The sequence below is a fragment of the Topomyia yanbarensis genome, chromosome 2 (genome assembly GCF_030247195.1).
Source record: "Topomyia yanbarensis strain Yona2022 chromosome 2, ASM3024719v1, whole genome shotgun sequence".
Classification (NCBI taxonomy): Eukaryota; Metazoa; Arthropoda; class Insecta; order Diptera; family Culicidae; genus Topomyia; species Topomyia yanbarensis.
Window position 1 is genome coordinate 28,902,281 of NC_080671.1, and position 23,573 is coordinate 28,925,853.

The window sequence follows — 23,573 nt, forward strand, 5'->3', positions numbered from 1 at the left end:
GGAGAGTTGCAGCTCCACAACGAGTATTGTGGAGGCAAATCGTTGATTCAGTGTTATCATGAAATTGATGTTGAACTAAATAAATGAAATGAATTGAAGAGTGGCAATTTTGTACAATGCGTGGCATTTACTGAAGTTGCAGCGTCCGTCTATTCTAAATACTATTTTCCTACGGTTTTACCGTTGATTTGTTTAGGCTTTCAAGATTTCTCACGTTGATATTGTCCCAGGCTGATTTGATCGTTTCACTAGATCAGTGGTTGTTGACTTTAAAGTTTGTGCTATATGACCGAACCTTCGTGGGCTGGAGCTATTTTTTGAAACACGCGGTTTAGTGTGACAGCGTTGCAATTAAAAGGGTCCTCTACTCTCGAGGCCTGAAATGGAGATGTTTTAGGGGAATAAATTTCAAAGTATCTACTGAATATATTTTGAATCTATATTGAAACTACACGCTGGTCCACGGACGGGGAAGTGAACAGAAACGGCGAAACTGCTTTAGGCTCAAAAAGTAGTATCGGTACCGAAAATTTCGGGAACACCGATCCATTTTTTGTACCGATATAACGGTACTGAAAAAAATAAGTACCGGTATGTTTGGTACTATGCACAACATTCAGACAGAGCTTTTGTTCGATACTTTATGGTTTTGATTCGGCAACAAATAAGTAATTTGTGTAAGCTTGTACAGACAGAGCGTTCTTCTGGAAGTGAGCTTCAGATAATAATAACAAAATTTAGATAATTTTCTTCCTGATACAAAAAGGAAAAAAAGATTTAGTATTAGTGTCATTCCCTTGTTCAATGGAGACTTTTTTTATTTCGATTATAACCATAAGGTCATTCGCATCTTCGGGTTAGAAAAATCTCTTTTGAAAAATTTCTAACCCTATGTGCGGGGTCGGTGCTCGAACCCAGGTGCGTTGCATACCAGACAATCGATGTACCAACTACGCTACGCCCACACCCGTTCAATGGAGACGAAAAATTGTTTCCTTTCTTGAAAAGACGCATTGAGCAGCTTCTCAAGCAAGAAGGTCTTCTGCATACGCTGGTGAAAACACTACAAGAGAAAGATTTTGCGGATCAGGTCGCTGGATCAGAACCTGAGATAGAAGCATAGAGCGGCAAACAAAATGTGCAAATCGTCTCAACCAGCTCGAACTTTTGATCGCTGAAACAACCGAAACAATTTAATGACTGGCTTTCGAAAGGGGCTAACCCACATTTTGCAAGATAGTTAATTTAACTACCTTTCAATTGCGAGCATTTTCGTAGTTCAACGGGGAACCCCGGGGGTACCTAGCGTCCAAAAGGGGGTAACCCACAATTCACACAAGAAGAAGAATCAACATGGATTACTCACCCATCGGAAATTATGGTGCAGCTGCAGATTGGTAGTGTTACAGGTTGCCTGCGACATCGTTCCGATAATGCACGGCAGCTTGGCAGCGGTGGCACTTAGTAGGCAGGAGAACACATCACCGAGCGCGGACGCGTGATGCAAATTGTCCAGAATTATCACAGCTGGCAGTTCCTCCGAGGCACCCTCGGACATCGATGCCTGTTCGGCTATGTGACCAAGGTACTGCTGCAGTTCTTTGGAGGATTTGTGGTCAACGCTAAAAAAATTGGAAATTGTCAAAACTGAAGTAGTCATTCAAATTCGAAAGTTCACTTACTTGAATGTGGCTATCGCTTCCGCTGGGTTATCCCGCCCGGATCGTGCCACCAGAAACTCTGCCAGCTTTCTCGCCAGATAGGATTTACCGGTTCCACTAGGACCACACAGAATCAACCGTCTGTGCTCAGTTAGCAGTGAAATGTACCTATGAACTATGTTCCGTAGGATCAAACTATCGAAAGCTAGACTGCCGACGCCTTGCAGACAAATATACAGCGTTCTAACATTTCCGATTATGTACCCACAAGGTAGCAGTTCAGGGAATCCCATTTCGGGCCCACGTTTTGCCTCACCCAAATGGTAGGACGTTATCGAATCCGTATTCAACCCGAGATTCGTTCCGGGATCAATCTTTCCCAAATAATCCTTAAAAGTCTTCCTCACAATGTAATCCAAATTCTGCCACGTTGTCTTTCCCGAGATGTACGTGTAAGCAAATGTGAACTCATTCCGACTAGAATTGTTTCCCTCGGATGGACCCGAGAACGATTTCCGACTCTTGTCACCATTCTCGGTCAGCGACTTTCCGTTCTCTCCCCCTTCCGGCGAAGAATGGTAATAGTTATCACATTCGTTCATCTCCTCCGCGTACTTGGTGAAAGATTCCGGCTGTCCAAGATAGACGGCAATGGCAATTTTCTTGCCATCAACCGGATCGGCCACATCCTCCGCTGGCGTGGTTAGCATCTCATTGACCATTGCTGCCCGCTCGATTGTGGGGGATAGTTCAGCTATTATCGCCGGACTAAGCGGAGCTGGAGGAGGTTCCGGCGCTGGCGCCGGAGGAATATTGTCTTCCTCTGTCTCATCTAAATTCTGCGGCAGTTCTAGCGGTGTTCGTGACATACCATTATCCGCTGCTAGACTGTATCGGCGAGGCTCTCCCATTGATCCACTAGGGCTGACCTGACCTAACGATACTTCGCTTCCGGCTAACGATCGGGTAGTCATCATTCGCTGCAGTCTTTCATTGCTTTGCTTGAGACTCATCATCTCCTGTCGCATGTTCATTAGGGTGTCCTTAAGATTTTCCAGCTGCGAGGCGGAGCTAAGCGCCTCCAGTCGGATATCGGTGAGCACCATGTCTTTTTCGCGCAGTTGTTTCTTCAGATCTTCCACCACCGGATTACCGTTCAGCTCGATGGCATCGATTGGTTTAGCTAAAATGAGGAAATGATTAATTCAGAGTTCGCACGTGAAGAGATGATACAAACCATTCTCCACCAACATGACAGTTTTAAGGGGGCTGCCATTCTTAGTAGGCGACGGCGGTGGTAATTGTGCGTTCGGGTGCATCTTTCCGATCGATTGTTTGTCGCTTCCGCTGCCACCGGACAATGACTTTTGATCGCTGTTGCTCGTGTTATTGTTGTTGTTGTTATTGTTGGCATGGTGATGATGATGGTGGTGATGATGGTGATGGGTGTGTCCGTTACCCGCTGCCGCCGTCGTCGTGTCCAGATTGGAAGACTGACTGACGTGTCGGTTGGTTTTGGAGATTTTGGCGTTGCGGGAGAAGGCCTTGGTGAAGGAGCTTCGGAGCTGGAATGAGATAGTGAATTTTTGTTGATGTTATTGATCTGTAGGACTGAATTGAAATTGGAAATGCGGTGATTGAAAATTTCAAATTACGAATAAGAAATTGGAAGTGGAAATTAAAAATTGAAATTTGAAATTTGAAATCTGAAATAAGAAATCAGAAACCAGAAATCAGAAATCAGAAATCAGAAATCAGAAATCAGAAATCAGAAATCAGAAATCAGAAATCAGAAATCAGAAATTAGAAATCAGAAATCAGAAATTAGAAATCAGAAATCAGAAATCAGAAATCAGAAATCAGAAATCAGAAATCAGAAATCAGAAATCAGAAATCAGAAATCAGAAATCAGAAATCAGAAATCAGAAATCAGAAATCAGAAATCAGAAATCAGAAATCAGAAATCAGAAATCAGAAATCAGAAATCAGAAATCAGAAATCAGAAATCAGAAATCAGAAATCAGAAATCAGAAATCAGAAATCAGAAATCAGAAATCAGAAATCAGAAATCAGAAATCAGAAATCAGAAATCAGAAATCAGAAATCAGAAATCAGAAATCAGAAATCAGAAATCAGAAATCAGAAATCAGAAATCAGAAATCAGAAATCAGAAATCAGAAATCAGAAATCAGAAATCAGAAATCAGAAATCAGAAATCAGAAATCAGAAATCAGAAATCAGAAATCAGAAATCAGAAATCAGAAATCAGAAATCAGAAATCAGAAATCAGAAATCAGAAATCGGAAATCAGAAATCAGAAATCAGAAATCAGAAATCAGAAATCAGAAATCAGAAATCAGAAATCAGAAATCAGAAATCAGAAATCAGAAATCAGAAATCAGAAATCAGAAATCAGAAATCAGAAATCAGAAATCAGAAATCAGAAATCAGAAATCAGAAATCAGAAATCAGAAATCAAGAATCAGGAATCAGATATCAGAAATCTGAAATCTGAAGTCTGAAGTCTGAAAACTGAAATCTGAACTCTGAAAGCTGAAATCTGAAATCTGAAATTGAAAATAGGAAATCAGAAATTGAAAATTCGAAATTCGGGAATTGGAAATTTGGGAATTGGAAATATGGGAATTGATAATTTAAGAATTGGGAATTTGGGAATTGGAAATTTGGGGATTGGAAATTTGGGAATCGGAAATTTGGGAATCGGAAATTTGGGAATTGAAAATTAGAAATTGAAAATTGGAAATTAAAATTTCCCGATTTCAATGTCTCTTGTTCTTGTTTCTTTGTTTCTTTGTTTCTTTGTTTCTTTGTTTCTTTGTTTCTTTGTTTCTTTGTTTCTTTGTTTCTTTGTTTCTTTGTTTCTTTGTTTCTTTGTTTCTTTGTTTCTTTGTTTCTTTGTTTCTTTGTTTCTTTGTTTCTTTGTTTCTTTGTTTCTTTGTTTCTTTGTTTCTTTGTTTCTTTGTTTCTTTTGTTTCTTTGTTTCTTTGTTTCTTTGTTTCTTTGCTTCTTTGTTTCTTTGTTTCTTTGTTTCTTTGTTTCTTTTGTTTCTTTGTTTCTTTGTTTCTTTGTTTCTTTGTTTCTTTGTTTCTTTGTTTCTTTGTTTCTTTGTTTCTTTGTTTCTTTGTTTCTTTGTTTCTTTGTTTCTTTGTTTCTTTGTTTCTTTGTTTCTTTGTTTCTTTGTTTCTTTGTTTCTTTGTTTCTTTGTTTCTTTGTTTCTTTGTTTCTTTGTTTCTTTGTTTCTTTGTTTCTTTGTTTCTTTGTTTCTTTGTTTCTTTGTTTCTTTGTTTCTTTGTTTCTTTGTTTCTTTGTTTCTTTGTTTCTTTGTTTCTTTGTTTCTTTGTTTCTTTGTTTCTTTGTTTCTTTGTTTCTTTGTTTCTTTGTTTCTTTGTTTCTTTGTTTCTTTGTTTCTTTGTTTCTTTGTTTCTTTGTTTCTTTGTTTCTTTGTTTCTTTGTTTCTTTGTTTCTTTGTTTCTTTGTTTCTTTGTTTCTTTGTTTCTTTGTTTCTTTGTTTCTTTGTTTCTTTGTTTCTTTGTTTCTTTGTTTCTTTGTTTCTTTGTTTCTTTGTTTCTTTGTTTCTTTGTTTCATTGTTTCATTGTTTCATTGTTTCATTGTTTCATTGTTTCTTTGTTTCTTTGTTTCTTTGTTTCTTTGTTTCATTGTTTCTTTGTTGCTTTGTTTCTTTGTTTCTTTGTTTCTTTGTTTCTTTGTTTCTTTGTTTCTTTGTTTCTTTGTTTCTTTGTTTCTTTGTTTCTTTGTTTCTTTGTTTCTTTGTTTCTTTGTTTCTTTGTTTCTTTGTTTCTTTGTTTCTTTGTTTCTTTGTTTCTTTGTTTCTTTGTTTCTTTGTTTCTTTGTTTCTTTGTTTCTTTGTTTCTTTGTTTCTTTGTTTCTTTGTTTCTTTGTTTCTTTGTTTCTTTGTTTCTTTGTTTCTTTGTTTCTTTGTTTCTTTGTTTCTTTGTTTCTTTGTTTCTTTGTTTCTTTGTTTCTTTGTTTCTTTGTTTCTTTGTTTCTTTGTTTCTTTGTTTCTTTGTTTCTTTGTTTCTTTGTTTCTTTGTTTCTTTGTTTCTTTGTTTCTTTGTTTCTTTGTTTCTTTGTTTCTTTGTTTCTTTGTTTCTTTGTTTCTTTGTTTCTTTGTTTCTTTGTTTCTTTGTTTCTTTGTTTCTTTGTTTCTTTGTTTCTTTGTTTCTTTGTTTCTTTGTTTCTTTGTTTCTTTGTTTCTTTGTTTCTTTTGTTTCTTTGTTTCTTTGTTTCTTTTGTTTCTTTGTTTCTTTGTTTCTTTGTTTCTTTGTTTCTTTGTTTCTTTGTTTCTTTGTTTCTTTGTTTCTTTGTTTCTTTGTTTCTTTGTTTCTTTGTTTCTTTGTTTCTTTGTTTCTTTGTTTCTTTGTTTCTTTGTTTCTTTGTTTCTTTGTTTCTTTGTTTCTTTGTTTCTTTGTTTCTTTGTTTCTTTGTTTCTTTGTTTCTTTGTTTCTTTGTTTCTTTGTTTCTTTGTTTCTTTGTTTCTTTGTTTCTTTGTTTCTTTGTTTCTTTGTTTCTTTGTTTCTTTGTTTCTTTGTTTCTTTGTTTCTTTGTTTCTTTGTTTCTTTGTTTCTTTGTTTCTTTGTTTCTTTGTTTCTTTGTTTCTTTGTTTCTTTGTTTCTTTGTTTCTTTGTTTCTTTGTTTCTTTGTTTCTTTGTTTCTTTGTTTCTTTGTTTCTTTGTTTCTTTGTTTCTTTGTTTCTTTGTTTCTTTGTTTCTTTGTTTCTTTGTTTCTTTGTTTCTTTGTTTCTTTGTTTCTTTGTTTCTTTGTTTCTTTTGTTTCTTTGTTTCTTTGTTTCTTTGTTTCTTTGCTTCTTTGTTTATTTGTTTCTTTGTTTCTTTGTTTCTTTGTTTCTTTTGTTTCTTTGTTTCTTTGTTTCTTTGTTTCTTTGTTTCTTTGTTTCTTTGTTTCTTTGTTTCTTTGTTTCTTTGTTTCTTTGTTTCTTTGTTTCTTTGTTTCTTTGTTTCTTTGTTTCTTTGTTTCTTTGTTTCTTTGTTTCTTTGTTTCTTTGTTTCTTTGTTTCTTTGTTTCTTTGTTTCTTTGTTTCTTTGTTTCTTTGTTTCTTTGTTTCATTGTTTCATTGTTTCATTGTTTCATTGTTTCTTTGTTTCTTTGTTTCTTTGTTTCTTTGTTTCATTGTTTCTTTGTTTCTTTGTTTCTTTGTTTCTTTGTTTCTTTGTTTCTTTGTTTCTTTGTTTCTTTGTTTCTTTGTTTCTTTGTTTCTTTGTTTCTTTGTTTCTTTGTTTCTTTGTTTCTTTGTTTCTTTGTTTCTTTGTTTCTTTGTTTCTTTGTTTCTTTGTTTCTTTGTTTCTTTGTTTCTTTGTTTCTTTGTTTCTTTGTTTCTTTGTTTCTTTGTTTCTTTGTTTCTTTGTTTCTTTGTTTCTTTGTTTCTTTGTTTCTTTGTTTCTTTGTTTCTTTGTTTCTTTGTTTCTTTGTTTCTTTGTTTCTTTGTTTCTTTGTTTCTTTGTTTCTTTGTTTCTTTGTTTCTTTGTTTCTTTGTTTCTTTGTTTCTTTGTTTCTTTGTTTCTTTGTTTCTTTGTTTCTTTGTTTCTTTGTTTCTTTGTTTCTTTGTTTCTTTTGTTTCTTTGTTTCTTTGTTTCTTTTGTTTCTTTGTTTCTTTGTTTCTTTGTTTCTTTGTTTCTTTGTTTCTTTGTTTCTTTGTTTCTTTGTTTCTTTGTTTCTTTGTTTCTTTGTTTCTTTGTTTCTTTGTTTCTTTGTTTCTTTGTTTCTTTGTTTCTTTGTTTCTTTGTTTCTTTGTTTCTTTGTTTCTTTGTTTCTTTGTTTCTTTGTTTCTTTGTTTCTTTGTTTCTTTGTTTCTTTGTTTCTTTGTTTCTTTGTTTCTTTGTTTCTTTGTTTCTTTGTTTCTTTGTTTCTTTGTTTCTTTGTTTCTTTGTTTCTTTGTTTCTTTGTTTCTTTGTTTCTTTGTTTCTTTGTTTCTTTGTTTCTTTGTTTCTTTGTTTCTTTGTTTCTTTGTTTCTTTGTTTCTTTGTTTCTTTGTTTCTTTGTTTCTTTGTTTCTTTGTTTCTTTGTTTCTTTGTTTCTTTGTTTCTTTGTTTCTTTGTTTCTTTGTTTCTTTGTTTCTTTGTTTCTTTGTTTCTTTGTTTCTTTGTTTCTTTGTTTCATTGTTTCATTGTTTCATTGTTTCATTGTTTCATTGTTTCTTTGTTTCTTTGTTTCTTTGTTTCTTTGTTTCATTGTTTCTTTGTTTCTTTGTTTCTTTGTTTCTTTGTTTCTTTGTTTCTTTGTTTCTTTGTTTCTTTGTTTCTTTGTTTCTTTGTTTCTTTGTTTCTTTGTTTCTTTGTTTCTTTGTTTCTTTGTTTCTTTGTTTCTTTGTTTCTTTGTTTCTTTGTTTCTTTGTTTCTTTGTTTCTTTGTTTCTTTGTTTCTTTGTTTCTTTGTTTCTTTGTTTCTTTGTTTCTTTGTTTCTTTGTTTCTTTGTTTCTTTGTTTCTTTGTTTCTTTGTTTCTTTGTTTCTTTGTTTCTTTGTTTCTTTGTTTCTTTGTTTCTTTGTTTCTTTGTTTCTTTGTTTCTTTGTTTCTTTGTTTCTTTGTTTCTTTGTTTCTTTGTTTCTTTGTTTCTTTGTTTCTTTGTTTCTTTGTTTCTTTGTTTCTTTGTTTCTTTGTTTCTTTGTTTCTTTGTTTCTTTGTTTCTTTGTTTCTTTGTTTCTTTGTTTCTTTGTTTCTTTTGTTTCTTTGTTTCTTTGTTTCTTTTGTTTCTTTGTTTCTTTGTTTCTTTGTTTCTTTATTTCCTTGTTTCTTATTCCCTTTATTACCTTTTCTCCTTTTCCATTTGTCCCCTTTTCCCGGTGTTTCTTCTTTCCATCCTTTTCTTTTTTCCAATTTGTCTCTTTTACTTCGCATCTTTCTCTTCTTCATATTCCCAATTCTCTTTCCCCCTTTTTCCTTTCCCCTGTTTCTTTTTTCCTGTTGCCAGTTCCTTTTTTTGTTCTATGTTCCCTGTTTCTTGTTTTCTGTTTCCTATTCTCCTTCTGTTCTCTTTTCTTTTTTCTCCGTCCTCTGTTCTCTGTTCTCTGTTCTCTTTTCTCTTTTCTTTCCTCTTTTCTCTTTTCACTTTTCTCTTTTCTCTTCCCTGTTCTCTGCTCTCTTATCCTTTTCACTTTTCACATTTTTATTTACATTAACTCATTTTGCCATTTTCGATATTCTCATTTTCCTCCTTCCCCTATCCGCTTTCTGTTTTCTGCTTTATTGTTCCCACTTTCCGCTTTTCAATTTTCAATTTTTTATCAGCTTGAATTTCCATTTTTATTCAAGCTTAATTTCAGTTTTCGGTATCCATTTTGTTGTTTGCAGAATTTTGTTTTTAAATTTTAAAATTCGATTTTCCATATTTTAAGTTCAATCCCAGATTTTAGTTTTAATATCTAATGTTCGCTTGTCAGTTTCTTATTTAAAATAGTTAAATAGTAGAATCTTAAAACAATTCATATTGCCATGCTTAAACATTCACTTACCCATCCCTTCTTTTTCTTCTTGTCCTGAGCCGAACAGCCAGAGCTGACTGAATTCAACGAGCACATAGAGTCGGAGCTATGGTGCCTTTGAATCTCCGCACCCGGTGGCAGTGGTGGCGCTGTCATTGTCTGATCTGTGTTCTACAAAAAAAATACCGAGATCAAAATGCATCAAATCATCGATACTCCAATAAACCAATAAACCAAGCTGATCGACTGTCAGCGCAATTACTTACTCCATTTCCATTGACCTGCCCGTTAACTTGTACGCCCATACTCTGCATATGGGCGGTAGTTAGGCCAGCCTGGATCGATTGCTTCCGCAGCAGCTCAATCGTCTGTCGCATGTCCAGAATTTCGCTGTCCTGGAAAGACAATTGACATGATCAGACATCAGAGTATCGGAGGTTTTAGGAGAGTAATTAAGACTGTTGCTACTGGCACGGTGTCGGAGGTTAGCAAAGCCTGTATGCAGCTTACCTTCTTCTCCGTCGTTGCTGTCAGCATTTGCAGCCGCTGGGTCATGTTGGCTAAGCTTTGTTCGAATGCCGCTACGACGTGTGCCTGGAAATAGACGAATCGAAAAAACGTCAATTAGTCACTGCGATAATTGCCTTATTTGGGAACGAGTGGTTTTTAGCTAATGGAACAAATGGGCATGCGTAATTTACTGCATTTGATGGTTCTATAGTCAATGAGAGTCCATTAGGGGCCTCTAATCTAGCGAAGCCCACTAATAATGACAGCACATCGAAGCACAGACTGCTAAAAGTGCTCCATTCAAATTCCATCGTCGGTGTACTTTTACCATCAATTAGGTTGACAACGGACAAGAGGGCCTTGAAGAAAAGCACCGGCAGAGACAGATTTATGTTTATTGAAATTGAAAGATTTATTTTCGATTTGGCGCCGTTTGAAACGATTCTTCGTTTATCGTGATTACTCATCAATAGCCGATCCGGTCATGGATGGGGGATATTGGTCGTATGGACATCTCATTCGTATGGACACATCGAACAATAGAATGCTTTCTCTCGATTAATATTGATGGATTCGATTTTATGTGCAACGGCGAGCATTTTTTTTCAAATGTGAGATTATATGAGACGTTCAACACTAGCGATATGATTTATGTTTTTGTCTTTATGATGATTGTTCACTATTCATACTGTATGCTTTGAATGCATGCGTCGGTCGTTGAGTTCCTTGCATCTTGATCAGCTGTGGTTGATTTCGAGCGATGTGACAAGTGTGAGTTCATCCAAATTAAACGTAACGGAAACTGAATGTTTCTGTAACAAATATACAGCTTCCTATGGCTCAACACATATATAACTGCTTTACAATGAATTTAACTGGTACCACCCGCGAAGCTTGCGGTTAAGTTCAGATGGGAAGCAGAAAAAAGTAGGCCTAGGATTGTCGTTCGGCTTCAATGTGACGGTCTATGAGTAAAGCATTTTATGACGCCTACTCGCCTACTCATTGCCCGAAAGCTTTTTAAAGTTCTTCTTGAGTACGAAGATAACTAAATGTTTTCGAAAACAACACTTGAAAAGACACGTGCCTTTGGAAATCTCGACCGGGCGGTGTTACTGCTAATGCATACCATAAGTAAAAGTTTCTTAATTCCTCTTTTCTCTTTCCCTAGTTTGGCATACAGGGCTCGCTCCGGAGGTGGAGGGGGGTAAACAAAATTTCGTCGTGTACTTTTTTGTTTATGTGTACTTTTTAAACCCCACGCACGCTTCTGTCATACTTTCGAACGCTTGTTTTTGTCTGATTCACAGGCGAATTAATCCACGCTTCACCGATGGTTAATCTTATCATCTTTTGAAGCGCGATAAAAAATAAAAACTCATTTCTTGGAAATTGGTTTGAAGAGACTGTAATAGTTAAATGACCCAGGTACATTCTAGTTTTTGGTAATATTTTAAACTACCTGTCGGGATCAACTCAGTGAAAATTTCAAAATATAAATATAATAATCCATCTTGGCTAACAACCCTGAAATTTACTACTAAGAAATACTGGGCTAAAGTTGTTTGGACCGTTATATGTTCAACGAAAAAACATCTTTAACAGGCGATAGAGTACTGGGGAATCCGTAAATTGAAAACGTCAAGAACTCGCCAACTACTAGACCTTGTGAAAATTAACCAGATAATTTCACCTGGTTTACCGGAATCTGGATTTCCGGAGCTATGTTCCAGTACTCGGATACTATTTATGGGAGAATCCATGGAAGTGGCCCAGAAGACTACATCTCATCGTTACCGGCTCGAGCGTATCTGCTTTAACGTGTTCGATCACGTGGGCGTTTATATGTTCGCGCGTATAAATTCGATTTTCACATATTCGCGTGTGTTTTTGGTTGATCGCGCGCGGATCGTGAATCTGATATTCAATTTTCGGTGTACGGTTCAGATGCTATATGCGAGTGAGCTCTTCCACATCACTAGAGTTCCCGGTCATGTCATTTTTTATTGGTCCCACTGAAGTCGTGGACCTAAGTTGCTAGGGCCGAGAGTAGGGGCTTCCGGGCGTAACCGATTCATGGTCGCGTGAACACGGGCGTATATAAGTTCACTCTTTAGAACGTGTTTTTGTAATTTTTTAAGTGCTAATACGTTCTCTTTGTGACAGTGTTTGCGAGATCGCGGGCGTAGATGATCGCGAATGGCTCGAGCGTTTGTATGTTAACGTGTTTGTCACTTGTGCTAGCGTGTATGTAACTTCGCAAGCATAAATTCGATTTTTTAACCGTAAGGTTGTTCGCATATTTGCGTGTATGCTTGAATGATTGCGCACGTACCGTCAATCTGGTGATTAATTTTTAATGTATGGTACAGATGCTAGAAGAGAGTAAGCTTCCCTATATCACTAGAGTTCCCGGTCATGCCGCCATGGAACGTCTTGTCTAGGGAATATGAGTGTCCAATTTCATTGGTCCAACTGAAGGCATGCACCTAGTCTGCTAGGAGATTTCTGGGCGTGACCGATGTATCATCGCGCGAACATGGGCGTTTGTAGGTTCCCGCTTGAGACCGCGATTATAGGTTTATTAGTGCTAAGACATTCACTTAATCACCGGGGTGTTATCCTGTTTGCAAGATCGCGGGCGTAGTACTGCGTGGATACACGGAAAAATCTGGTCATGAAGTTATGAAAACAAGATCACGATTTCGTGAACTGAAGGATTTACGAAAAACCGTGACCAAGTTCCTGAAATTATGAGTAATAAACCTCGTATTCATAAAACTACTTGTGTTTCCAAAAAAACTAGTTCGCGTCGAATAAATACATGGCTTTACATTAGAATGTTTGGTAGGGTAACTGTGTTTGTTCCCTGGATATGTTTAGTTTTTGTTGTGATCTTTGTTCACAATTTGGGGATACGCAGCCGACAGTTGAACGATGTTCATGATTGCAGGAGCTTATTCGCGATTTTTGTGATTTCTCATCAAGTTACCGTGATATTTTATTCATGAGTTTGCAATCGGATTTTTCTGTCGTGATTTTCATGATTGCAGTCACGATTTTCGTAATTTCTCTTTCGTGGTATTTTAGTGATTCATGCTCATGATTTCAGGATACTAGTAACGATTTTTGTGCGAGTAATGTGATTTATATGCATGATTTCAGGATCTCTGTCTTGATTTCCAAAATTTCTATTCACGTTATCGTGAAATTTTAGTTCCGAGTAGGGTCACTTATATTTATGATTTTAGAAGCGATGCATAGCTGGCATCATCTGACGAACGTTATAATGGTATGCGCACTACGGTGCCTAGCGCGAGCATCTTTGCTGCTAGATAAATTTGTGTGTTTAAAATACGTTTATATACAGTATTCGCATTTCACCGCGAAACGTCCATTATTGTAATGTGTTGGTGGAAGCTTGGAATGTGAAATGGATCTACATGGAATGCCGCTGTCGCCGAAAAAGAATTCTTGGTTCCATATATTCTGATCAAGGGTTGAATCGAATGCACAACGAAGGGCGTAGCCACCAGACGAAGCATTGCTTTCTCTTCGACGAACCGGTGCCAATAACCGCGATTTTCAGTTTTCATGCAGTTTTTCAATTGCGTTTCCAACGTCGCGTATATACGGAAAGTTCGGGTGATCTAACGATCAAAAAGTCCTTATAGGATTTTGCGTACAATTCTGAGCAATCTCTGACCTTTGATCACAGTGTCGATAATCAAGCCAGCCAAAACGTTGTACGCATCCAGCGAAGGAATTCCTTGTTTGGATTTGTTTGTTTCGGACGTGTAGCTCTTCCAATCAATGGGCGCACCAATTGTAGCGAAGTCGAGTACAGTGACAAATCTTACGCGCTAGGTCGCTTGGAGTAGGAAATCGTGTCATTGCTACTGTATTCAAGATTATCATATTGAAATTGTTGCAAATATCATGCAGTAAGATAGATCGGTTATCATCGTGAAAACAACCCATAACATGACATACCGTGGAAGTTGAAGTCTTCTAGAACCAGCTTAGGTGCGATGTATATGGAAACAATGCCCAGAAGTCTTTGCCTTTGATTCGGACTTGACAAGCGACAAATTCATACCTGATACCGAGCAAAGGTTAATCCAATTGAAAGAATAGCACATTTTGATCCCCAAAACGCTCCTCTGTAGTGTTTCCTCGGCTCTGACGAGTAATGTTAACATTTTGGAAGATCTACGGCGGAAGTTAACTAGGTTAAACACAATGCAAATGCATTGTGTAAAACCTGCGAAAAATATATGGACTGAAAAATAGCGACATTGAGGTTTTCAATGCCCTATGTTGGAATTCCTGCTAGTTTCTAAGATTGCCGAGAGCAAGTGCCACTTACTTCGGTTTTGGAACAGCACTCTTCAAGGGACAATCTCAGGCCTTTACGAGGATGCTTAGGAGAGAAAATGATTTTGCTCTTTCGAAAATTTATAGGCACATTACAAGATGTTCCCATAAAGGGATGGTCAGACTCTCGTTCTTTAGTAAACAAGGGACCATAGAAATTAGTGTTGGCCCTTGGCTTTAGTATTTCTTCTCGGAGCGTTACGTAAAAGAATGCTTCAATATTTCCTCGTATAATGTCAACGTGGGATATGCCGAGAGATCATGCGGAGTCTCTCACCATTAGGAAGATTCTCTCCGTATTTTTAAAGTTTAAAAGTTTAAAGATAAAGTACGGTGTATAACTCAATAGTAGTAACTTACTAGATAATCTACTATACCGGGTATCTACTATTCTTGGCTTTGCACTCTCTGTTGAATTCAGGTTGAATTGTTCAGTATCGAGTCGAGTAGCACATCTTTCAGCTTCATTCCCTAAGGCAATTCCCATCACCTCCATAGCTTGTAATATCGATGAAATTCCTTATGGTTGAAGATGTTGACTGCCAAATAAGTCGCAACATTGACCACCTGCCTGCCACAATTTGTGCAAGTGTTTTGGCGCTAAGGCCCAGATTTCACTATTCAGAGACTCAACAATGATGTTTTGGGTGTGAGCTCCTAAGCATCTTTCTAATAAATCATTAGATGATAGACTTTCGTAGATCCTGACATGTTCGAAAGTTTCTAAAGTTACTTCTACTTCAGCCTACAGTCAGATTGCATTTCGCATATGTTCTACAGAATTTGAGTTTCTCTGAATCGCCCTCCCATAAAATTTTGTTAGCTTGCCGATTGATTTGTCCGTCAACTTTCCCTTTCCTTTCTCACCGATGGCTTTGTTTTTTTCTTCCGTGCGATAATCTCGTCCCAAAAAAAAACAAGGAACTATTCACATACGCTGACATATACATAAACCGTCAAGAATGGACCGGTTAATACTTTGTACAATGATTTTTCCATAGACAAGCGCCATCGTGGTGCGGCTCGCTTACCAAGGAATACGATTTTCACCAAATCCTTCCTATGGCGTATTCTCAGATATATATATATATATATATATATATATATATATATATATATATATATATATATATATATATATATATATATATATATATATATATATATATATATATATATATATATATATATATATATATATATATATATATATATATATATATATATATATATATATATATATATATATATATATATATATATATATATATATATATATATATATATATATATATATATATATATATATATATATATATATATATATATATATATATATATATATATATATATATATATATATATATATATAGATTGAAATTAAACATAACAAAAAAAATCGATTTTTTGTAACCGTGAGAGTAGAAGACACTCTTAATTAATCCTAGCAGCTTAGAGGCCTTGGAAATAGTGTACTCAATATGATGCTCGTTTATATTAAGCGATTTTTGTGTGAGAAGGTATAGAAATTTGTTTTACTGTACTATCTGGGGCTGGGTGTCATTCTAAAATCTAAAATCAATCGATATCAAGTTTTTGCGTCACTATTTTGAACGCTAATATCTCTGCTATGGATTTCCGCCTTTTTACAACCCAACAAATCGGAATTAATTGAAATCATATTCTATTGCTATATAGTTTATGAATTTCAAAAACACACTATTGAAAACCTCGTAAAATTCTATTCCTGGAAGAACCGTCAATCGGGAGCAACTAGCGACTCAAACAAATACCATGAGATTATTAATAGAGGTACCGCGTGTCTGTTTGAGTCAGTCGATGCTCGCATTCCAAACGAGCATCATCATGACTATATCATCCGGACAGTTTGGGATCTAAAAAGACTCACAAATCTTCACCAATTCCCGTTTGAGAACGATTTGTGAAATATTGCAGTCGCAATTAACTTTAGAGTGGCGAGTTAAAGATATAACCGAACAATTGGAAGTATTTTACAACATGCTAACTAGGACTGCGGGAATTCTGCGTCTTTGGAATACCTGGTATGTTTGAAGTCGTCACCAAACGAAGGATTCACGTTATGTCGCTTTAATAGAGCAAAAATATGAATGGTGCGAGGTGACTACCCTGAGGACTGGAACCCTGTAGACCCTGGCTACGCTGAGGAATGGAACCATGTGCTAGAAAGTGATAGCTGTTCGAAATTTGACGGTTCGAATTAGAGAACAAAATCATATTTTTTCTGTCAACATTCAACAAGATAAGAAAGATGAAACAAGTTTTGGTTTGAAGCATTACTTTAACCAATAAACTTAATCAATGTTTTTGAATCATTATTATGAACAATTCAAAAGTACTGTAGGTGACCAACTAACACGGTGAAGAAAATGTTTTATTCGATTAAACGAACTTGATTGATTTCAAATATACCACGGACTAAAACTAGTACCATTTGAAGTAAAATTAAGGATGCTTTCCAAAATCATCGAAATTAAGGACATGTTATTCAAAATGAAGACGGTTGGTAACCCTATTGAAACCTTACTTTCAAATAAATCAACACAGTATTCTCAGTTTACTAAATTTGATTCTCTCTTCTACCACATCTCGAGCACACTTCAGCGCTAGGATTAGAAAAACATTCACTGTCTCACTATTTTATCGATGTCAAAAGTGGGATTATAGAATCTATTGTCGGAGTTTTTCTGGATTGTTATATGGAGTTGTATTTTTTTTTGTATAAGAACTAGTACGTGAAAAGGTTGTTAAAATGTTTTGGAAGTTGTATAAAAAAGAAACAGTATTTTTTTTTAAATAGTCTTATCTAACAAAAATACCGAACACACCAGTTTATTAATACTTAGAAAATCGATATTTAGGTGTTGGATATGTGAACGGTTAAACCGGTACTCCCAACCCAATAATAACAGTAACAGTCTTGCACCTCTTCTATACTATACTATACTATACTATACTATACTATACTATACTATACTATACTATACTATACTATACTATACTATACTATACTATACTATACTATACAAAGAACACACAAAATGACCCGCCCCCCTAATCTTAGGAATATTATATTATCCCCTCTTGTATATGTATAAGTTAGCTGTAAAATTTTTTTTAGTTTCATTGTATAAAACAAAATAATATTGAAATGTGTAACCCCCTAGTTTTAAGAAATTCAAAATGTAAAACAATGAAAAAATTGCACCTTTAAGCTAACGCAAACGTGCCTTATCAAATAAACGATTTGAAAAAAACTGTCCGCATAAATTGTGTCTCATTTTTGGATTTAGTGTCCAACTAGCGGTCCAGTCAGCTATTAGCTACTGAGGACGAGAACCGTAGGCACAAAAAATATGTCGAATAATTCGAAGGGCAAATGAGAGCCTCTATTTGTTTACTTCCTCTTTCGATTAGCTATGTTGGAGGGCAATGCTTGGTCGGCCTATCCTCCACAGCGAGAGTGGCTGGTGCTTTTGTATTCTTTGCGATTAGCGGGGGAAGTGAAATTCAATATCAAACTAAACCTACAAATCCGTTACAAATGTGAAAAATTTCCAGCGTAATGTGAACGGCTCAAAATTGATAATATTCCAATCAACTAGCGCTGAATTGATACCCTTACTAATTTTTGAAGGAATGATTTAGAGCATACTTTTAACTTTTAACACTTTTAACAAATTGGGTAATAAAAACAATAAATGTTGAGCAATCCCTTTGATTTGATACTATATTCCTTGAAGTCTACTACCAGGTCATTAAAAATTTCCGGGTCAAAGCCTTGCCAGAGGAGATAACCCTACGCCTACTTGATGTTTCGAATGATTTCCTTGGATTGTTCAAAGTGGCAAACATTTTCTCTTTATTGTCGTTTTCAACATTCCTCTCGATTAAACTCATCGCCGCGCTCCGCTCGGGCAAATATCACAAGTGGAATAGTTTCACAGTTTGCCTTATTTAAGTCGATGGAATCTACAAGGATAGCTAATTTTTTATATTTAAATGGCTACAGTAAAAAATCAAATAAAAATATGTATAATGCATATGATTTTATGGATCAGCTCCCCTACATAACAACCTTCCCGAGTTTCCCACCAAGCACTTGCTGATCAACCTCAAGTTTACAGATTAGTGCTCTCATTCGAAATACAATCAACGTATATCTGCGCTATCACTCATAAACCTTATTTACATATTTAATCAATGGTGTCAGTCCAATTTTCGCCATCAATCAATCAGTCCGAACAGTTGTTGTCATCTCTTGTAGAACCTGTCATAATCCTACATTGACCTTCGGCGCAACACACAACATACACACACACACCGATTAACTAATCATCCGTGAAGCAAGTAGACAACAAACAATCTCCTCTTTGACCAAAACATAACTTTTTGAGGCTTACCTACCGCAGCTTATACGTGCCATGTTTTATAGGCTTAGCCAATGTCACAGTCAAGACAGTCTGACTGCCGATCAAGGAAAGCAATCTCCAAACCATATGCAAGATTCAGTAGTCCCCAAACGATCCAATCAAAACTGTCTCACATGAGGTGCCAGTGAAATGACTCGAGTATAATCAAATTTCCGACAGCATACAACGGAGAAGGAAAAAAGCGCTTCAATCGGAGATTTATGATTGCTGCTTCGATAAGCTGGCCATGAGATTTCCGATATCGGCTGCACGTGACTGACACTCCGACTGAGAGAGGTGTTGTTGGCACGGTGGAAAAAAAGCTCGTTGAAAAAAAAAATAATGCTGATTGCCCTTTCAGTTGTCGAATAGTTGCCACTTTCGGCACAAAACCCCATATATTGAACCTAATTGGACAGTAATGATCACGAACATGCGAATTAATGATACAGTTTGTTTTTCTCTTCCTCCCCGTGCATTCGCTTTAGTTTACTTTTCTGATGTATGCTAGATTGTAGTTTCTGTTCAGTTTTAGTGCTTCATTAGGTTCCTTCAGACGGTGTTTCTACTAAGCTGCCTTCCAATGTAACATAATTGAACAATAGGGGAAAATTGTAACCTGAGAAGGAGAGAGCATGATTTTTATTTCAACTAGCTGTTAATAGGAACAGTAGGTTTATTACGGTTTCCGCTTGGTTAAGTCATTTCTGTGTACACAATTAGTCCAATTTCATCGATCCCCCGGTATGTGTAATTACGCACTTGTCTAAACATTATTGCTTGACCCATTCATTGATTGAATAGCTATTATATGAGCAATTGCCGAACGAAGTGAACAAAGCTTGCAAATGCGTCGAAAGCGCACCAGCATTTTCCCTTCACTCTTCATCAGCATCACTCGTCATGTATCTGGCTGGCTTGGCTAGTCGACTACAGCCGGTTAGTGGACCAATTGGTCCACAGACGGAAGGGGGCAAAAGGGTTAATAGTGCGCGATAGCTTAATTCATGTATGCTCAGTCAGCCGGCGCACAGGCTTGCGCCGATCATAGATAAAAAGTCATTTGACTTCGGTTATTTACGCCCGCGAGGTGGACTGGTGGTGATAATTATGTTTTCAAACATGCTTTGGGTGGTTTATTTCGCTAATATCACGTTCCCGACGGGCGATAATATCGTGGCACGTGGGTGGTTCATGTTTTTGACTTTTGCAAATACGCCGGAATCGTGTGTTTAGAAAGTCAGCACACGGTTGAAGATTTGCTCCGAAAATGCAAGTTCCTTGAGTTTTCAACGAAACTGAAAGATTTAGGATTATTATTTGATTTTTTTTTGTTTTTGACAAAATGGTGAAATCGGAAAAGCTATGAAAATACCGAACAAGTAGAATCCATTAGAATTTTTATTCGCCAACAATGTTTGTTTGCGTTCAAATACCAGACACAAAAAAAAACATTTCGATTGCTTGTAATCATGCCAAATCGTTCTCAAAATTAAATTTTTAACATCACATAGCAAGCCATGCGCTTAATAAGTGTGACAACCCAACTCTACACAAATGAGCTCGACCCAGATATGCGTCATCTGAGAGAGGCACTCGAACGCCATTGGATTAGATTACATCGCCTCCCACTCATTCACTCACTTTCGATGGTAAGACGTTTCAACGATCTTTTTTTTTTCTGCTGCTCTAGCACATACTTTGCATATTTCCTAAGCCACATACTTCTGGCGTTCTGTTTCGTATTGTCGATCTGTTGTCTTCTGTTTTTTTGTGTTTTTTTTACTGGAATGGAACGTTGACGCCAGTTCTGACTTGTAATGGTTCAAGCAGTCAGTGTGGCGAGAGGTGAGTAAGGCAATTTTCAGTGAACAAATTGATAAATTCTTCTAGTTGACAATCACCGTCGCCGTAATTCAATATGCGGTGAGAAACTTATTGAAATTTATTGAAAGGGACACGTGCTAGAGGGGGGATACCGTTTTAGGTGGAGAAACAACGGGCAAATCGGAATTTGCTCCACGGTGTGGCAAATGTGCGGTAAAAATTCAATTGATCGTTATAATTTTAGAATGGAATAAATTAGGACGGTTGAAATAGGTATTAGTAGGTTCAGGTTTGCTCTGCTGAGGAATGAAATGAATTGATTGGAATCGAAATCAAATCTTAAGAATAGATTTATTAAAATATTTAAATTATCTCTCAATTATCTTAACTATTATTTAGAGAACACTGTTTGTATTTTAAGTAATTTTCTGTGGGACTTAGGCAAAAGCAAAGGGGATTGCTTGGGAAAATGACAAATCCTACAAAAAAATGTTGTAGGAGTTATTTTCACAAAATTAGTCAAATTTTTGAATATAAATATTGAAAAAATTGTTCATCGACTCCTACACTGAAAAAAATCGATCTTAAAAATTTAGAAACCTCATCTTTGATTTGGATGAAATTTTTTTTTTCCAAGATAGGTACTTATGTTTCCTACCTACCGTCAAAAAATCAAGTTGGACACTTTCAAGGAAAAAAAAGTTATTTAAAAAAAAGCTTTTCCTTGTCCAAACTGATTTTTTTCCAGTGTACTTTTATCGAAAACTAAATCAATGAAAGTCGTAATCATGTAAGAATCCAATTTCCCAACTGCTAAAGTATCAGTAACCAATTTGGTATTCGTTTGGCATATTACCCTGGTTACTTGTACCTTACCTGCATCAATACTCATTTTATTAAATAACAGTACTATAAAACTGAGGCTTTGAAACAGTCTAGTAAGAACAGTTGTGAAGGATCAGTTCTAGTAAAATTATCATTATGGATCAATTGTATAAATCAAAGTTTAACAGTCAAGTGCTGTGCAGAGATAAACAATCCGAAGTGTAATCGTAATAATTTATATCCGAAGGTCGCCATCTTGGATTTGAACATGGCGTCAGATATAAATTTATGGCACCTACTCTTCAAGAGCATTCCGGAAATATCCAGTCGGTCTAGATTCTAGACTGTGAAATCTGGACTCTAGATTCTTGACGCCGAATTCTGGCATCGATATTCTGTGCTATGGACTCTGGTTTCTGAACTACGATCTCTGGGGTCTTGATTCTGAACTCTGGAATCCGAACTCTAGACTCTTGACTCTTGACTCATGACTCTGAATCTGCACTCGGGACTCTGGATTCTAGACTCTTGGCTCTTCCCTCGGGACCAAGGATTCTTGGATCTGGTCTCTGGAATATGGACACTGAACTTTAGATTCTGGACTCTTCAGTCTCATCGCTAGATGATGGACTCTTGGCGCTGGTCTCGACTTTCTGTACTATGCATTCTGGAATCTGAACCATGGGCTCTGGAATCTGGGGTCTTGATCCTTCACTCTGGAATGTGAACTTTAGGCTCTGCACTCGGATCTCTGGATTCTGGACTGTGGACTCTCTTCTCGGGACTCTGAATTCTGGTCTCTGGGCTCTGGCCTCTGAACTCGAACCACAGGGCTCAGTATTTTGAGTTGAGGATTCTGGTCTCTGGACTCTGAACTCTGGTCTCAGGATTCTCGTCTCTGGACTCTGAGCTCTAGATTCTGGACTTTGAACTCTGGATGCTGCACTCTTCACGCTGGGTTCTGGACTCTGGACTATCGCCTCGAGATTTTGTGTTATGGACTCTGGATTCTGGCCTCTGGGTTCTGGGCTCTGCGCTCTGGAGTCTGAACTCTTGCCTCAGTATTTTGGGTTAAGTACTTCGGGCTCTGGATTCTGATCTCAAGGCTCTGGACTCTGGCCACAGTAATTTGGGTTGAGGACTCTTGATAATGGACCCATGATTCACGACTCTGTTCTCTGCACTCTGAACTCTGGACTCTACATTCTCTGGACTCTGAGCTCTCGCTTCGAAATTCTGTTCTATGGACTCTGGACTGTAGACTGTGGTCTCTGAGCTATGGGTTCTGCGTCTTTATTCTGGACTTAGGACTCTGAACTCCGGACTCTAAATCCCGGACTATGCACTCTGCACTGATTCTAGGCTCCGGACTCTGGGCTCTCTCTTCGGGACTCTGGGTTCTGGTTGCTGGGCTATGAATTCTGGACTTTAAACTCTGTTCTTACTATTTTGAGTAAGGGGCTGTGGACTTTGGGCTATGGGCTCTGGATTATGTGCTGAGGACTCTGGGCTCAGTATTTTGGGATATGAATTCTAGACTCTGGTTTCTGGGCTCTGGACTCTAGGTTTTGGACTCTGGGCTCTGGGCATCTGAACTCTGAACTCTGGGCTCTGGATTCTCAGCTCTGTTTTCTGAACTCTGGGTTCTGATCGCTGCGATATGGACTCTGGACTCTGCGTTCTCGACACTGAATTCTGGATTCTGGACTCTAGACTCGCCTCAATATTTTGGGTTAAGGACTCGCTACTCTGAACTCTGGTCTCTCTCCTCGGGACTCTCGACTCTTGGCTATAGAATCTGGATTCTCTCCTCGAGATTCTGGGATTTGGGCCATCAATAAAAATACACTGAAAAAAAAATTCTGTTTGGACAAGGAAAAGTTTTTTTTTTTTCAAATAATTCCTTGAAAGTGCCCAACTTGTTTTTTTTACAATAGGTAGGGAACGTAATTACCTATTTCTAAAAAAATTTCATCCAAATCAAAGATGTTTTTTTTTGTAAATCGTCTTTAAATTTTTAAAATCGATTTTTTTTCTGTGTAGGAATCGATGAACAATTTTTTAATATTTGTGTTAAAAAATTTGACTAATTTTGTAAAAATTAGTCCTACAACATTTGTTGATAGGATTCGTCATTTTTAGACTATAGATAGTCTAGATCATTTTTGGAAAAACAAAGTATAAAAAGTGGCCTTTTGAGACAAAGTCTTTATGTACAGAAAGTTTCATTAAAATCTGAGAGGGTGCTGCCAACTCTGAATACGATTCAGCGCGAAATTCGTCGGTATCTCTTCGTGCCGAGGTTGGCTGAAGAGACTTAAAAATTTCTCTAGTTAGCGAATCTCTATGGCACTAGATATTTTTTTCTTCGCAGACAGAAGTTATGGGTGTGGCCCTCGTTCAGCTTTTGTGATCCGCTTATGCCAATCGAACTGACATTGTTTT

General features: G+C 36.7%; 1 protein-coding gene across 5 annotated transcripts in view; it reads right to left on the reverse strand.

The window, feature by feature from the left end:
• Nucleotides 1-23,573, reverse strand: part of LOC131679483 (protein sickie) — a 190,400-nt gene that overhangs the window by 26,136 nt on the left and 140,691 nt on the right. For all 5 annotated transcript variants that reach the window (XM_058960217.1, XM_058960216.1, XM_058960215.1 and 2 more), the window contains exons 3-8: nt 9,649-9,732; nt 9,405-9,533; nt 9,169-9,309; nt 2,899-3,226; nt 1,683-2,844; nt 1,367-1,622 (exon numbers count right to left, since the gene is read on the reverse strand). In XM_058960217.1, the coding sequence (XP_058816200.1) occupies nt 1,367-1,622; nt 1,683-2,844; nt 2,899-3,226; nt 9,169-9,309; nt 9,405-9,533; nt 9,649-9,732 (2,100 nt within the window). The remainder of the gene's footprint in view (nt 1-1,366; nt 1,623-1,682; nt 2,845-2,898; nt 3,227-9,168; nt 9,310-9,404; nt 9,534-9,648; nt 9,733-23,573) is intronic.